The sequence below is a fragment of the Procambarus clarkii genome, chromosome 53 (assembly GCF_040958095.1).
Source record: "Procambarus clarkii isolate CNS0578487 chromosome 53, FALCON_Pclarkii_2.0, whole genome shotgun sequence".
Taxonomy (NCBI): Eukaryota; Metazoa; Arthropoda; class Malacostraca; order Decapoda; family Cambaridae; genus Procambarus; species Procambarus clarkii.
Genome location: NC_091202.1, coordinates 25,234,261 through 25,251,255, shown reverse-complemented (window position 1 = coordinate 25,251,255; position 16,995 = coordinate 25,234,261). Strand labels below are relative to the sequence as shown.

Here is a 16,995-nt window from a genome sequence, read left to right as displayed (position 1 = left end):
CTTCCCTTTCACTCCTGCCTGCATCTCTAGCTTTTTCACTAGCCTCTTGTGTGGTACTGTGTCAAAGGTTTTCTGGCAATTCAAAAATATGCAGTCTGACAACCCCTCTCTTTCTTGCCTGGTCGTAGAATTCAATTAATCCTGTGAGGAAGGACCTGCCATCCTTGAATCTATGTTGATGCTATGTTACAAAGTTCTTTCATTCCAGATGTTCCACTAGTTTTTTTCGCACAATCTTCTCCATCAGCTTGCATGGTATGCAGGTTTTGGACACTAGCCTGTGGTTTAGTGCCTCCTGTCTATCCCCTCTCTTGTATATCGGGACTACATTAAGCTTCCTTCCTTTCTTCCCCGCTGGTAATCTCAAACTCTTCTAGTGGTTCTGGTTAACTATTCCCTCTCTTATCTCTGGAACTTCTTGCTCTAAAGTGAAGATCTCCTGGAATTTCTTATTCAGTTCCTCGCACACTTCCTTGTCGTTTGTAATGAATCCGTCTGCCCCTATTCTTAAATTTATTATCTGTTCCTTTACTGTTGTTTTTCTCTTGATGTGGCTTTGCAACAATTTAGGTTAAGTCTTTGCCTTGCTTGCGATGTCATTTTCGTATTGTCCTTCTGCCTCTCTTCTCATCCTGACATATTCATTCCTGGCACTCTGGTATCTTTCTCTTCTCTCAAGTGTCCTGTTATTCCCATAGTTTCTCTGCGCCCTTTTACTTTGCTGCTTAGCTAGCCTACGTCTCTGATTAAACCATGGGTTTCTCATCTTCATTTCATTGTTTTCCTTTTAGACTGGGACAAACTTGTTTGCTGCTTTCTTACACTTCTGCGTGATGTAGTCCATCATGTCTTGGGCCGTCTTTCCTCTGAGCTCTGTTTCCCATGTTATATCTGAAAGGAATTTTCTTATCTCCTTATAGTTTCCCTTTCAGAATGCCAGCCTTTTGTTTTCAGTACCTCTCCTCGAGTTCAATAACCCTTCTTCAACCAGATACTCAAACATCACTACACTGTGGTCGCTCATCCCTGCTGGGGCCTCGAAACCGATTTTCCTTATGTCGGAGTAGTTCAGAGTGAAGACTAGGTCAAGTCTCGCTGTTCATTGTTTCCTCTCATCCTAGTTGGTTCCCTGACATGTTGGCTTAAGAAGTTTCTTGTCGCCACCTCCAATAGTTTAGCTCTCCACGTATCCACACCTCCATGTGGTTCCTTGTTCTCCCAGTTAATCCTTCTGTGATTGAAGTCCCCCATGATGAACAGATGGGATCTATTTCTACAGGCAGCATAGGCTGCCCTCTCAATTATAGTGTTAATTGCCATGGATGTGTGTGTGTGTGTGTGTGTGTGTGTGTGTGTGTGTGTATTTACCTAGTTGCCTAGTTCTTACCTAGTTGTGCTTGTGGGGGTTGGATCCAACAGATGTCTCTGCCTCTTGACCTCATCTCTTGTAATTTCGAACCCTTCCAAGGCCGCCTGATTTTCTGCCACCTCTCTTAGCGCAGTGACCTCACCTTGTTCTATTGTGAAGACCTCCTAGCACTTCTTGTTGAGTTCTTCACACACCTCTTTGTCTTTCTCTGTATACATGTCCTCGCCTGTTCTAAGTTTCATTACCTGTTCTTTTACTGTTGTTTTCCTCCTGCTGTGACTGTGTAGTAGCTTTGGTTCGGTCTTGGCTTTATTAGATATATCATTTTCATACTTTTTCAGCTTCTCTTCTCACACTAACATACTCGTTCCTGGTTCTTTGGTATCTCTCTCTACTTTCTGGTGTTCTGTTATTACGGAAGTTCCTCCACGCCCTTTTGTTCAGCTCCTTTGCGTCCATACATGCCCTATTAAACCATGGATACTTCTTTTGCTTCTCGTTTTTTCCTGTTGGGCCGGCATATACCTGCTTACAGCCTCCTGACACTTTTGGGTGACATAGTCCAACATGTCTTGCACGGACTTTGTTCAGTATTCTGTGTCCCATGGTATATCCCTTAGGAATTTTTTCATCTCCTCATAATTTCCCTTTCGGTTGGCCAGCCCATTGTTTCCTGGTTCTTTTTTGGGAGATAAATCCTAGCTCTGCCAGGTGCTCAAAGATCAATACACTGTGATCACTCATTCCCAAGGAGGCTTCCAACTTAACTTCCCTTATATCCCACTCATTGAGGGTAAATATCAGATCAAGCATAGCTGGTTCATCCTCTCCTCTCATTCTTGTCGGTCCCTTGACGTGTTGACTGAGAAAGTTTCTTCTTGCCACGTCTAGCAGCTTAGCTCTTCATGTGTCTGGTCCTCCATGTGGGTCTCTGTTCTCCCAATCTATGTTTCCGTGGTTGAAGTCTCCCATAATTAGTAGCCTGGATTCGTTCCTGCTAGCTAAAGAAGCTGCTCTCTATTATGTTGAGGATGGCCATGTTGTTTCTATCATATTCCTGTCTGGGTCTTCTGTCGTTTGGTGGGGGGTTATATATGACTACTACTATAATTTTTTGTCCTCCAATTGCTATGGTGCCTGATATGTAGTCACTGAAATCTTCACAGCCCTGAACAACCATTTCCTCAAAACTCCAGCAAAACTCTGTGTGTGTGTGTGTGTGGTGTGTGTGTGTGTGTGTTGTGTGTGTGTGTGTGTGTGTGTGTGTGTGTACTCACCTATTTGTACTCACCTATTTGTGCTTGCGGGGGTTGAGCTTTGGCTCTTTGGTCCCGCCTCTCAACTGTCAATCAACTGGTGTACAGATTCCTGAGCCTACTGGGCTCTATCATATCTACATTTAAAACTGTGTATGGAGTCAGCCTCCACCACATCACTGCCTAATGCATTCCATCCGTTAACTACTCTGACACTGAAAAAGTTCCTTCTAACGTCTCTGTGGCTCATGTGAGTACTCAGTTTCCACCTGTGTCCCCTTGTTCGCGTCCCACCAGTGTTGAATAGTTTATCCTTGTTTACCCTGTCGATTCCTCTGAGGATTTTGTAGGTTGTGATCATGTCTCCCCTTACTCTTTTGTCTTCCAGTGTCGTAAGGTGCATTTCCCGCAGCTTTCCTCGTAACTCATGCCTCTTAGTTCTGGGACTAGTCTAGTGGCATACCTTTGGACTTTTTCCAGCTTCGTTTTGTGCTTGACAAGGTACGGGCTCCATGCTGGGGCCGCATACTCCAGGATTGGTCTTACATATGTGGTGTACAAGATTCTGAATGATTCCTTACACAGGTTCCTGAACGCTGTTCTGATGTTAGCCAGCCTCGCATATGCCGCAGACGTTATTCTTTTTATGTGGGCTTCAGGAGACAGGTTTGGTGTGATATCAACTCCTAGATCTTTCTCTCTGTTCGTTTCATTAAGTACTTCATCTCCTATTCTGTATCCTGTGTTTGGCCTCCTATTTCCACCACCTAGTTTCATTACTTTGCATTTACTCGGGTTGAACTTCAACAGCCATTTGTTGGACCATTCACTCAGTCTGTCTAGGTCATCTTGTAGCCTCCTACTATCGTCCTCAGTTTCAATCCTCCTCATAATTTTTGCATCATCGGCAAACATTGAGAGAAACGATTCTATACCCTCTGGAAGATTATTTACATATATCAGAAACAGTATAGGTCCAAGGACTGACCCCTGCGGTACTCCACTCGTAACGTCTCGCCAATCTGAGACCTCACCCCTCACACTGACTCGTTGTCTCCTGTTACTTAGGTATTCCTGTATCCAACGGAGTACCTTCCCTTTCACTCCAGCCTGCATCTCCAGTTTTTTCACTAGCCTCTTGTGTGGCACTGTGTCAAAGGCTTTCTGACAATCCAAAAATATGCAGTCTGCCCACCCTTCTCTTTCTTGCCTTATTTTTGTTGCCTGGTCGTAGAATTCAAGTAACCCTGTGAGGCAGGACCTGCCATCCCTGAATCCATGTTGATGCTGTGTTACAAAGTTCTTTCGCTCCAGATGTTCCACTAGCTTTCTTCGCACAATCTTCTCCATCAACTTGCATGGTATGCAGGTTAGAGACACTGGTCTGTAATTCAGTGCCTCCTGTCTATCCCCTTTCTTGTATATCGGGACTACGTTAGCTGCTTTCCAAATTTCTGGCAGTTCCCCTGTTGCCAGTGATTTGTTATACACCATGGAGAGCGGGAGGCACAGTTCTTCTTCTCCTTCCTTTAGTATCCAAGGGGAGATTCCATCTGGACCTATAGCCTTTGTCACATCCAATTCTAGTAAACACTTCCTTACTTCCCCGCTGGTAATCTCAAACTCTTCCAGTGGTTCCTGGTTAGCTATTCCCTCTCTTATCTCTGGGATTTCTCCTTGCTCCAAGGTGAAGACCTCCTGGAATTTCTTATTCAGTTCCTCACACACTTCCTTGTCGTTTGTAGTGAATCCTTCTGCCCCTAACCTTAATTTCATAACCTGTTCCTTTACTGTTGTTTTTCTTCTGATGTGGCTATGCAGCAATTTAGGCTGAGTCTTTGCCTTGCTTGCGATGTCATTTTGTGTGTGTGTGTGTGTGTGTGTGTGTGTGTGTGTGTGTGTGTGTGTGTGTGTGTGTGTGTGTGTGTGTGTGTGTGTGTACTCACCTAGTTGTACTCACCTAGTTGTGTTTGCGGGGGTTGAGCTCTGGCTCTTTGGTCCCGCCTCTCAACCGTCAATCAACAGGTGTACAGATTCCTGAGCCTATCGGGCTCTGTCATATCTGCACTTGAAACTGTGTATGGAGTCAGCCTCCACCACATCACCCCCTAATGCATTCCATTTGTCAACCACTCTGACACTAAAAAAGTTCTTTCTAATATCTCTGTGGCTCATTTGGGCACTCAGTTTCCACCTGTGTGTGTGTGTGTGTATGTGTGTGTGTAAGTAAGTAATTATCAATAGAAGGCACCAAACCGGGAAGGCTATGTAGCACCATCAAATGTGCGGGATAATCAGAGGGCGCTAAATATCACCAAGGATGCCAATACGAGAACAAAAACGCATAAAACGAACGATATCAAAAGTATCCGAGTCGCCAAGAATTCTATCGAGGGACAAGCGATCGCGGGGGACAGTTGGAAAACAAGACACACGCTCATCCTGGAAGTCAGGACATTCAACAAGGATATGTACGTCCGTAAGAGGGACAATGCATTTCGGACAATAAGGGCGGATGCTCCATTAAGTGACCGTAAGTTAAACGGGTATGGCCAATACGTAACCTAGCCAGAGCCGTTTCCCACCGCCGGTTACGGTGGCAGGAGGAAGGCCACTGGACACACAACTCTTAAGAGTACGCAGTTTGTTACCAAGAATAGAAGACCAACAACTCTGCCATCGGGTAAGGATGGAGGCATGAATAACTGTGTAAAAGTCAGAATAAGAAACACCTTTATGGGAGATGGGACAAGTGCGGATAGCGTCCTTAGCGGCAGCATCCACACGCTCATTTAAAGAGACACCAACATGGCTGGGAACCCAGCAAAACGCAACCGACTTAAATTTACTGGAGATAAGAACCAGCCAATGTTGAATCTCGATGACCACAGGGTGGACTGGATTAAAGGACCCTAAAGCCATGAGGGCACTACGAGAGTCAACTACTACCATGAAGGAGGATTGCCCCCGGGAAAGCAGGAGACGAAGAGCATAGAGAATAGCATAGAGTTCTGTTGTGAAGATGCTAGCCTCCGGAGGAAGGCGACACATATAAGTGCAGTCAGGAAAAACAACAGAGTAGCCCACACCGTCAGCAGACTTTGACCAGTCGGTGAAGATGGGAACGGAGTGGGTGTAACATGCATGACCCCCCCCCCTTAGAGTTCACACCCAGGAAGCCTTTTCCAAGAGGTCAGCCCAGATGACCTCCGGATTATCTTGTATGTTGATTAAAAAATTCCTGGGTTAGTCTTAGTCAGCATAATTTCAAGTATGTAATATTTCATGATACTCTTGTCAAACATTGCAAGGAATTAGACTCCAGATTCTTATGTGTAAACATCCATGGATCTCCCCCTTTTGGCCAGGTCAGAGGTTAGTCACACACGTAATTAATAACTCCTCTCTTGAAGAGTGTATGGTGAATGTCAAACAAGCTTAATTGAAATATTTTTAATTGTTTGTGCACGTGTGGCCTGACCCCCCCTGGCAATTTTGATCTAGGTAGCAACAGTAAATCTTCCCCTCCCCCTTTTTTGAGGGTATATATTTGGTCCTGTTAGACACAGTGCCGGACACCAGGGTCCAGAGAGGGCTGTGGAGAACATCGGGAGGTGACAGAGGGAGAGACAGAGGTCTTAAGGTACTGTGTGTGATCTCTGAGGTTTTGTTCCATGTCTAAATCTCTTAAATATTGGCCACTGTTAAAGTAGGATTTCTAAGTGGTAATTAGCATAATTTTAGTCTCAATAAACTCATGTTAAATTTCCCGTTTGTGTCAATTGTTGAATCCTCTTAGCCTTTTGAATATAGTGGCTGACGAATATAGTTTTGAATAGTTTTGAATATAGTCCCATAATTAATGAGTCATAGAAAGTACTCTCCAAGGCAAGCAATGTTTCTTGCCTCGTTGCTTGATATAGTCTCAATGGTGAAGGCAGATGGTGGCAGCATTATTTAGTCCTGTGTAGCATTTCCTTGTTGGCAGTGTACCTTTTGGTTCCGGTGTAACCATCATATGTCAGCTCACATTACCGTGTTCAATAACAGTGTTACCAACTGCAACCGATGGGAAGTGTTACTCAGGATACGTAGTAGTGCTTACATCATTAGTTTAGTATACATTATAGTGGTGTTACAATTGCATTTTAGAGCGGTGTTACATGGGAGTGAGAAGAAAAGTGCTCAAGGAAGAGGCGTTTCAGAACTGTAGGAGGGGTAAAAGCTTTAGTGATGCGGGTCAGAGAAGTACAAAATTTGGGAAGGGGGACCCTCCACGGGGGCAAGGAGGAACAATACGAGGAGAAACATTAGTAAGACGAACCGAAAGAGAATCTTGTAAGCGAGACAAACGGACAGAAAGAGGAAGGTGGTGAAGAGGAACAGGAACTACAGGAGGGGTAAAAGTCAAAGCACGATAGAGGCGAGAGTGAGGATGCTGTAAGGATCGCGCAAGATAGCGAAGACTGTAGCGATCACGGCGATCCTGGAGAGACAGAAAGCCAGTGTCAGCGTACAAGCTGAGGGTAGGAGTTGAACGAAAAGCACCAGAGCTGAGGCGCAACCCAGTATGGTGCAAAGGATCAAGACGGCGAAGAGTAGAAGGAGAAGCAGAAGAGTATGCAGGGCAACCATAATCGAGCTTAGACAGGACGAGAGAGGAATGCAAATAGAGGAGCGTGCGCCTATCCGCTCCCCAAGAAGTATGGGACAAAACCTTAAGTAGGTTAAGGGCCTTAGAGCATTCAACACGGAGGTAAGAGACATGGGGCGACCAAGACAAACGAGTGTCAAAGAATAACCCCAAAAGCTTCGTGGAATCTTTGTACTCAAGGGGATGACCATAAAGTGACAAAGAGGGACGAAGAACGACCCGCTTCCGAGTAAAAGTCATGGCACAAGTCTTAGTAGTAGAGAACTTGAAGCCATGATTGGTGGCCCAAGATGACACGGCATCAATCGCAAGTTGAAGCCGCCGTTGAAGGAGAGGCGAATCATCACCTCGACAGCAAAGAGTAAGATCATCAACATAAAGAGCGGAGAAGATGCCAGAAGGAAGGGAGGAAAGGAGACCATTGAGGGCAACCAGAAAAAGAGTAGTACTCAGAACACTACCTTGGGGCACACCTTCATACTGCCGAAAAGAGGCAGAGAGAGTGGTACTTTCGAGTGGTACTCGAAAGGTACGACGAGAGAGAAAGCTTTGAAGGAAGAGAGGGAGATTACCACGAAGGCCAAAAGAACGAAGTTGGGACAGAATATGGTATCTCCAAGTCGTGTCATAAGCCTTTTCGCAGGTCAAAAAGGACAGCAACAATGGAGGTCTTTCCAGCAAAAGCAGTACGAATATAGACCTCCAAGTTCACCAGGACATCAGTCGTGCTGCGGAATATTTCGTAAACCAAATTGAGAAGGAGAGAGGTGGTGATGGTGTTCCAAGAACCATATCAGACGGACATTTACCATATGCTCAAACAGCTTGCAAACACATCTTGTGAGAGCAATAGGACGGAAGTCCTTAGGTGACGTACCGAGAGACCCTGGTTTCCGAATAGGGAGTACAACGGCATCGAGCCAGTCCTCAGGGATGGACGACGACGGCTCCCAGACCTGGTTATACAGACTCAGTAAATACTGAACGTGCACGGAGGGAGATGGCGAAGCATCTCGTAATGAACGTCATCCGAGCCTGCTGCCATAGATCCGCAGAAGGCCCGGGCAGATTGAAGTTCAGAAGAGAGAAAGTATCGTTATAGGGAAGGCGGAGAAGAGTTTGGAAATCTAAAGGATAAGATTCAAGAACAGGCTTACGAAGTAGGAAGGATTGAGGAAGATGAGAACCAGAGCTAACAGAAGAAAAGTGGGAACCCAGTTCGGCCGCGACCTTCACTGGATCCGCCACAAGAGTCCCACGGAGGTGGAGAACCGGCGAGACATCTGGAAGGAACTTGCCCGCAATCTTGCGGATCTTCTTCCAGATCTGCGGTAGAGGAGTATCGGACATAATGGTGGAAACATAAGATTTCCAAATCTCACGTTAGCAATACGGACGGTCCTTCGGGCCACCGCACTTGCCTTCCAAAACAGAATAAAAGTATCAGCCGTCTGCCTGTGACGGTGTTTTTCCAGCAGCACGCTTACAGCGGACAGCCCGAGCACAGGTCCACATTCCACCAGGGAACACACTTCCGTGTGCCCCGGGAGGAAGAGCGAGGGATAGAGCTGAGGGCAGCGTTGAAGACAGTGTCATAAAAAAGGAGGAGGGCGTGAGGAAGAGGCAGAGAGGAGAGGTCAGAGAGAGTAGCGCGGAGGGTGAATAGGCACCAGTCAGCCTTGGCAAACTGCCACCTAGGGAAGGAGAGGGGAGGGTGGAAAGAGAAAAAGGAAACGAGAATGGGGGAAATGATCACTGTTATGGAGGTCATCAAGAACCTGCCACGTGAAATCTAAGTAAAGGGACGACGAGCAGAGAGAAAGATCAAGACAGGAAAGGGTGCGAGTTCGAGAGTCCACATGAGTGGGCTCACCAGAATTCAGAAGAGATAGAGATGAAGCGAGGACGAACGGTTCGAGAAGACGGCCTCGGGTGTTTGTCAGAACATCACCCCAGAGGGAATGTCGACAGTTGAAATCACCCAAAAGGAGCACCGACTCTGGCAGGGAGTCCAGGAGGTGCTTAGATCAGGGAGGGAAAGAGGGATGTTTGGAGGGAGATAAATGGAACAGACTGTATACCATTTACCCACAAAAACACGGGCAGCAGAACAATGGATAGGTGGACGGAAGAAGTAGGGGGATGAAGGGAATATCAGAACGAATTAAGAGAGCAGTAGAGTTATGGGCCCCAGCAAGAGCTGTGGGGGGGAGAAAGAAAGGAATAACCACGAAAGTGACCAGGACGAGCACCATGCATTGGTTCCTGGAGACAAACACAAAGTGGTGTAAACTGTGTAATTAGAAGTTGGAGTTTATGGAAGTTGGCATAAAATCCACGAATATTCCACTGAAGAATAGACATTATCAAAGAGAAAGGACAGTAATAGAGAACAAGAAAGAAATTAAGGGAAAGGGGAACACAGTTTATTAAAGGATCTCAGGATCAGGGTCAGGATCAGGGGTCAGGATCAGGGTCTGGATCAGGGGCAGGGTCGGCAAAATCAGGGTTAGGGGGGGCATGGGTAAACTTAGTAAGGAGAGAGGGAAGGGAGCGAGAGAACAGACCAGAGGCGGACTGACGGGGTCCGGAGGAGGAGGAGACAACTGAGAGGGGCAGGCAAGGACAGTTGGAGGAGGGGGGGGGGGGGCAGAAATCAGGGAGTGTACCTCAGGAAGGGCAGCAACAGAGAGCGAATCGGGGGCGGAAGAAACCTCCATATCAGAGACAGAGGGTTCGACTACTGAAATAGGAGGGGATGTAGTGACAGAGTCCGAGGGAGGGGGCGAGGAAGAAAGCGAAACCTTCTTACCCTCCGGAGAGGAAGAAGGAGAGGAGCCAGGCTTACGTTTCTGGCTCAAAGAGACAGGCGTTCCAGTAAACAACGTACCGAGCGACAGACTCAATGGTCTCAGCAGGAGAAGAGGAACGAGAGCGAACAACATGAAGATTGCTGGGAGGATGATGGATATCAGCCTGGACAGACAGGTGGCGTGGAGGGGTCAAGAAACTGGGGGGAGGGTCGGGAAGAAAGAGTGGGGGAAGATGGGGAAGAAGACAAAGGAGATATGGTGGATTAGGTAGGAAGGGGAAAAAATCCCAGATGGAGAACCGGGAGGGAGACCATCTGGGACAGGAGGCAAAAGGAATAGGGGAGGAGGTGGTGGGTGTGGTCGGGTTTAAGGCCTGGAAACGGTTGTGAGACTGAGGAAGACGGGAAGGACAAGGAGAGGTAGAACGCAACACGCGAGCGTAGGAGACGCCCGCGAAAGGGGTGAGACGACGAACTTAGCGTCTCGCTTCAGGAAAAGACAGACGATCACGGTGCTTCAAGTTGAGGACGGCTTTCTCGAGTTTGTAGTGCATACACGAGCGTGAGAAGGTAGGGTGGGCTTCACCACAATTGAGGCAGCGAGCCTGGGGAGAAGTGCACTCGGACTTAGAATGACTATCGTCCCCACACAAGGGGCACAGATACACAGTACTGGTGCATTTGAGGACACCGTGCCCGAACTTCCAACACTTATTGCATAGTCTAGGAGAGGGAATGTACTCCTGAACGGAGCATCTGGCACCAGCAAGAATAATAGAGGGCGGAAGGGTCCTACTATCAAAGGTGATTTTTACAACTCGAAGGGGCTGACGGCGATGACCACGAGGGGGTCGAGTAAATGTGTCCACCTGGAGGACAGAATGGCCTTGGGCTTCGAGGATATGTTTAATATCCTCTTGGCAATCGTTGAGGTCCCGAACACCAGTTGCAACATGGTGCGGGAGGAAAACAGTGCCAACACTGGCATTTAACCGAGCGTTCTTGGAGACCTGAACAGGGGTCTCTCCATTGCAGGACAAAGCGGCTAAGTGAGTAGCTGCATCCTGAGAAGGAGCAGCGACGACACGTGTACCATAACTGGTGGAGTTAAAAGTAACAGAGGCATCTACTGAATCAACAAGGTGTTTATGGAGGGAGAAATCATCAGGAGGAGTAGAATCCAGATGGTGGAGATCAAAGTATTTAGCCCACGTAGCGGGACCAAACAAGGCGTTGTAAGTAGTATTACGGGAAGGGATCGTGCGAGTGCGGCCGTGGCGGGAACGGCGTTGAGAACCCCTGGAGTTCATGAGGGTAAAATGCGCAGTAGTCACAATGAGAGACGGAGCCGTGCCAGGGGACGAGGTGGTCACTACTGGGGGCTGGGGACTCGACCCTACCGCAGAGGAGGGAGGGGAGCTGAGGGGAGTAGTCAGGTCGTCGGGGTCCAATGCAGCAGGGGCTACAGGGCCTGGTCTTCCAACACAGTCCGATTCAATAAACTGTTCATCCCAGTTTATTTCTGTGAAGTCCTGGTTTATTTGCTCCCAGTTTATCTGTTTATTATTGAAGTTGAATTTGCTGAAATCTCCTCCACCGGGAATCTGGACTGGTTTTGAAGGTCTATTCCCCATGGTTGTCATAACTTGAATTAAGTTGTGATCTGAGTACACGTATTTGTAATCATTATGTTCCTGATCAATTCATCATTATTAGTGAAAATGAGGTCCAGTGTGTTCTCCTTCCTAGTTGGTTCTACTATTTGCTGGTTTAAGGCAAACCTGTCGCACATCCGTAGCAGGTCATTTGCATGTGCCTGTTCATTTAGGCTACTTCCTGGTATTCTTTCTAATATTACTGTATTAGCCTGGTGCTTCCATTTCAGGTACTGTAGGTTGAAGTCCCCAAGCAGGATGATGTTCGGAGCTGGATTTGTGAGGTTTTCCAAGCAGTGTTCTATTTTCATTAGTTGGTCTTTAAACTGCTAAGGGTTTGCCTCCGGTGACTTATATACAAGGACAATAACTACATTTAGGATCTCTATTTTGATTATCAGCACTTTCACCATATCATTTGAGGTGTTTAGCAGCTCAGTACAGATGAGTGTGTCTTTGATGTAGAGGCTGACCCAACCCTGAAGCCGGTGTTTCCTATCACATCTGAAAAGATTGTACTCTGAAATCCATATTTCACCATCATGGTAGTCCTTTGTGTGAGTTTCTGTTAGGGCTGCAAACACTACATTTGCCTCATGTAGGAGACCATCCATAAAGTGAACTTTGTTGGATTTGCGTGTTCTTATACCCTGGATGTTGGCAAATATAAATGATGTTATCGTGTTAGTGGAAGTATTGGATGCCTTAATTGGTGTTAATATGTGAGGCTCTGGTAAGGAGGCCACTGAGTTTGCGTCCTCTAGCATTTGACCAAGTTGGTGGTAGAATCTGGTCATTTTAGCCATTCTTCTCCTCCTCCTCTTGCTAAAAAATTATCCCGGTCGATGGAGTAGTGGCTGTTTTCATAGTGGCGGTCTGTCGGTTTTATTCGCCTGGTACCTCTTATATGAAAAGCTGGACATTCAGCATTGAAGCACTCTTTCCTGTCCAAAGAGTTCTTGCAAATTTCTGGGTGAAAGAATTCACAGCTTTTGGTACATTTACCTGTATTGAGGAGGTTTCTGCACGTTCTAGGGTGATCGTACTTACATGTTCCATTTGTTCTTCTCGATATCCCATGTTTACAGGTTGCCCATTTGTAATACCAACAGATTTTGGGGCCTTGTTTTGTTTGTTTCCCTTTGCCAGGGACCGCAGTCTGCTGCGGCGTCCCCGACACTGTGCTCTGCTCTGGGTCCTACGACACCGCGCTCTGCTCCGGTGCCGACTCCGCGTTCTGCTCAGGCGTCCCCAACTCCGCACTCTGCTCAGGCGCTCCCGACTCCCCGCTCTGCTCAGGCGTCCCGAACTCTGCGCTCTGCTCCGGCGCCGCTGCCACCGAGCTCTGTGCTGCATCTGGTTGTACCTTGGTTTCATGTACAGTTTGTTTGAAGACATTAGAAATTGCTATGCAGGCATTTATTAGTGATTCTCTGTTTTCGGCGGGAGTTTTATCCAGGATTTCCATCATCTTCAAAAAAGTTACATCATCCTTTTTGCAGAGCCAGTACACAGAGTGGTCACTGGGACCATTTCTCCTTGAATTATTAGTCATGTTGGCACATTTTTTGTGTATGGCGGCTGAACAGAGTTGGCATTGAAAGCTCTGTTGGTAATCTACTTCATGTTGCATTCTATGCACGTTTTTATCAAAGACATTTTGAGGGAGACTTCTGACATGGATGAACAATTTTCTGACAGATGAGGGCGGTAATCAGAGACACTGTGTTTGACTGGAGGAGTGTTACTAACAGAGTACCACAGGGTTCAGTTCTTGCACCAGTAACGTTCATCGTCTACATAAACCATCTACCAGAAGGAATACAGGATTATATGAACATGTTTGTGGATGATGCTGAGAAACTGGGGAAGATAGGAGACGCAGACGCCCTTCATGCCCTTCAAATTGATGTAGATAAAATAAGTGCTTTGAGCAACAAGTGGCTAAGGAAATTCAGTGTGAATAAATGCTATGTTATGGAATGTGAATGTGATATATGAACAGCTGTTACTGGTTGCTTCCTAGCTGTGTTGTGAAAGAAAAATTGATCGTTGATTGACAGTTGAGAGGAGGGCCGAAGGAACAGAGCTCAACCCCCGCAAGCACAACTAGGTGAATACAGATACATTCACACACACACATACACACACACAAACCCACACACACACACACACACATCCTGTACTTGAACCCATCCTGTTTCTAATATATGTAAACGATCTTCCGGAGGGTATAGACTCATTCCTCTCAATGTTTGCTGATGATGCAAAGATTATGAGAAGAATCAAGACGGATGAAGATAGACAGAGACTACAAGACGACCTGGACAAATTGGAGAAATGGTCTAGAAAATGGCTGCTAAAGTTCAACTCAGGAAAGTGTAAAGTAATGAAATTAGGCGAAGGCAGCAGGAGGCTGAACACAAGGTACCATCTGGGAGGTGATATCCTGCAAGAGTCAAATAGAGAGAAAGATCTGGGGAAAGAAAGATCCCAAATGATTACCCACTGTTTCTGAAATATGTAAATGAGAGTATAGAATCGTTCCTCTCCTTGTTTGCTGATGATGCACAGATTATGAGGATGATTACGCATAAGAAAAAGCTGGAAAAAGTTCAGAGGTATCCAGGGAGCCGGTCGGCCGAGCGGACAGCACACTGGACTTGTGATCCTGTGGTCCTGGGTTCGATCCCAGGCGCCGGCGAGAAACAATGGGCAAAGTTTCTTTCACCCTATGCCCCTGTTACCTAGCAGTAAATAGGTACCTGGGTGTTAGTCAGCTGTCACGGGCTGCTTCCTGGGGGTGGAGGCCTGGTCGAGGACCGGGCCGCGGGGACACTAAAGCCCCGAAATCATCTCAAGATAACCTCAAGATAAGATGCCACTTGTCTAGTCCCAGAACTAAGAGGCATGAGTTACGAGGAAAGGCTGCGAGAAATGTACCTCACGACACTGGAAGGCAGAAGAGTAAGGGAAGACATGATCACTACCTACAAAATTCTCAGAGGTATTGATAAATTAGATAAGGATAAACTGCTAACACGAGGGGTACTCGAACAAGGGGACACAGGTGGAGACTGAGTACCCAAATGAGCCACAGGGACGTCAGAAAGATCTTTTTCAGTGTCAAAATAGTTAAAAGATGGAATGCATTAGGCAGTGATGTGGTGGAGGCTGACTCCATACACAGTTTCAAATGTAGATATGAGAGCCCAGTAGGCTAAGGAATCTGTACACTTGTTGATTGATAGTTGAGAAGCGGGACCATAGAGCCAGAGCTCAACCCCCGCAAGCACAACTAGGTGAGTACAACTAGGTGAGTGCACACACACACACACAGGACGAAAGAGCCAGAGCTCAACCCCCGCAAGCACAACTTGGTGAGTACACACACACACACACACACACACACACACACACACACACACACACACACACACACACACACACACACACACACACACACACACACACACAGTTGTGACAGGTGAGGATTGTAGGATCCTCCAAGAGGACTTAAACAGGTTGCAGAGATGGTCAGAGAAATGGCTACTGAGTTCAACACCAGTAAATGTAAAGTTATGGAAATGGGATCAGGTGATAGACGACCAAAGGGACAGTACACAATGAAGGGGGAACAGCCTACCTGTAACGATTCGAGAAAGAGACCTGGGAGTAGATGTTACACCTAATCTAACTCCTGAGGCACATATAAATAGGATAACGACAGCAGCGTACTCTACACTGGCGAAAATTAGAACTTCATTCAGAAACCTCAGTGAGGAGGCTTTTAGGGCGCTTTACACTGCCTACGTGAGACCCGTCTTAGAGTATGCCGCGCCATCATGGAGCCCCCACCTGAAGAAACACATAAAGAAACTGGAGAAGGTCCAGAGGTTTGCGACGAGGCTTGTCCCAGAGTTACGAGGGATGGGATATGAAGAACATCTGAGGAAACTGAACCTTACGACATTAGAGAAAAGAAGGGAGAGAGGAGATATGATAGGAACATATAAAATAGTCAGGGGAATTGACAAAGTGGAAATAGATGAAATGTTCACACTTAATAATAACAGAACGAGGGGACATGGGTGGAAACTGGAAACTCAGATGAGTCACAGAGATGTTAGGAAGTTTTCTTTTAGCGTGAGAGTAGTGGAAAAATGGAATGCACTTGGGGAACAGGTTGTGGAAGCAAACTCTATTCATACTTTTAAAATTAGGTATGATAGGGAAATAGGACAGGAGTCATTGCTGTAAACAACCGATGGCTGGAAAGGCGGGATCCAAGAGCCAATGCTGGATTCTGCAAGCACAAATAGGTGAGTACACACACACACAAACACACACACACACACACACACACACACACACACACACACACACACACACACACACACACACACACACACACACACACACATTTCTAACATATGTTAACGACATGTTTACAGGAGTAGAGTCCTACATGTCGATGTTCGCGGATGACGCAAAGTTGATGAGAAGAGTTGTGACAGATGAGGATTGTAGGATCCTCCAAGAGGACCTGAACAGGTTGCAGAGATGGTCAGAGAAATGGCTACTGGAGTTCAACACAAACAAATGTATAGTTATGGAAATGGGATTGGGTGATAGGAGACCAAAGGGACAGTACACATTGAAGGGGAACTGCCTACCTGTGACGACGTGAGAAAGAGACCTGGGTGTGGACGTAACACCTAATCTATCTCCTGAAGCACATTTAAATAGGATAACAACAACAGCGTACTCTACACTGGCAAAAGTTAGATCATCATTCAGAAACCTAAGTGAGGAGGCATTTAGGGCGCGTTACACTGCTTACGTGAGGCCAGTCTTAGAGTATGCTGCCTCATCATGGAGTCCCCATCTGAAGAAGCATATAAGGAAAGTGGAAAAGGTTCAGAGGTTTGCACCGAGACTCGTCCCAGAGTTACGAGGGATGGGATGTGAAGAGCGCCTGAAGGAACTGAGCCTTACGACACTAGAAAGAAGAAGGGAGAAGGGGGGACATGATACTAACCTATAAAATACTCAAGGGGGATTGACAGAGTGGACATAGACGAAATGTTCACACGGAATAGTAACAGAACGAGGGGACATGGGTGGAAGCTGGACACTCAGATGAGTCACAGGGATGTTAGGAAGTTTTCTTTTAGCGTGAGAGTAGTGCAAAAACGGAATGCACTTAAGTAACAGGTTATGGAAGCAAATACTATTCATAATTTTAA

At 46.5% G+C, this 16,995-nt stretch overlaps 1 protein-coding gene across 1 annotated transcript in view; it reads left to right on the top strand.

Annotated features, from left to right (window-relative positions):
- The window catches only part of LOC138352466 (coagulation factor V-like), a 97,056-nt gene that overhangs the window by 54,611 nt on the left and 25,450 nt on the right, over positions 1-16,995 (top strand). Inside the window, exon 5 of the mRNA XM_069304963.1 lies at positions 12,896-13,123. Within this exon, the coding sequence (XP_069161064.1) occupies positions 12,896-13,123 (228 nt within the window). The remainder of the gene's footprint in view (positions 1-12,895; positions 13,124-16,995) is intronic.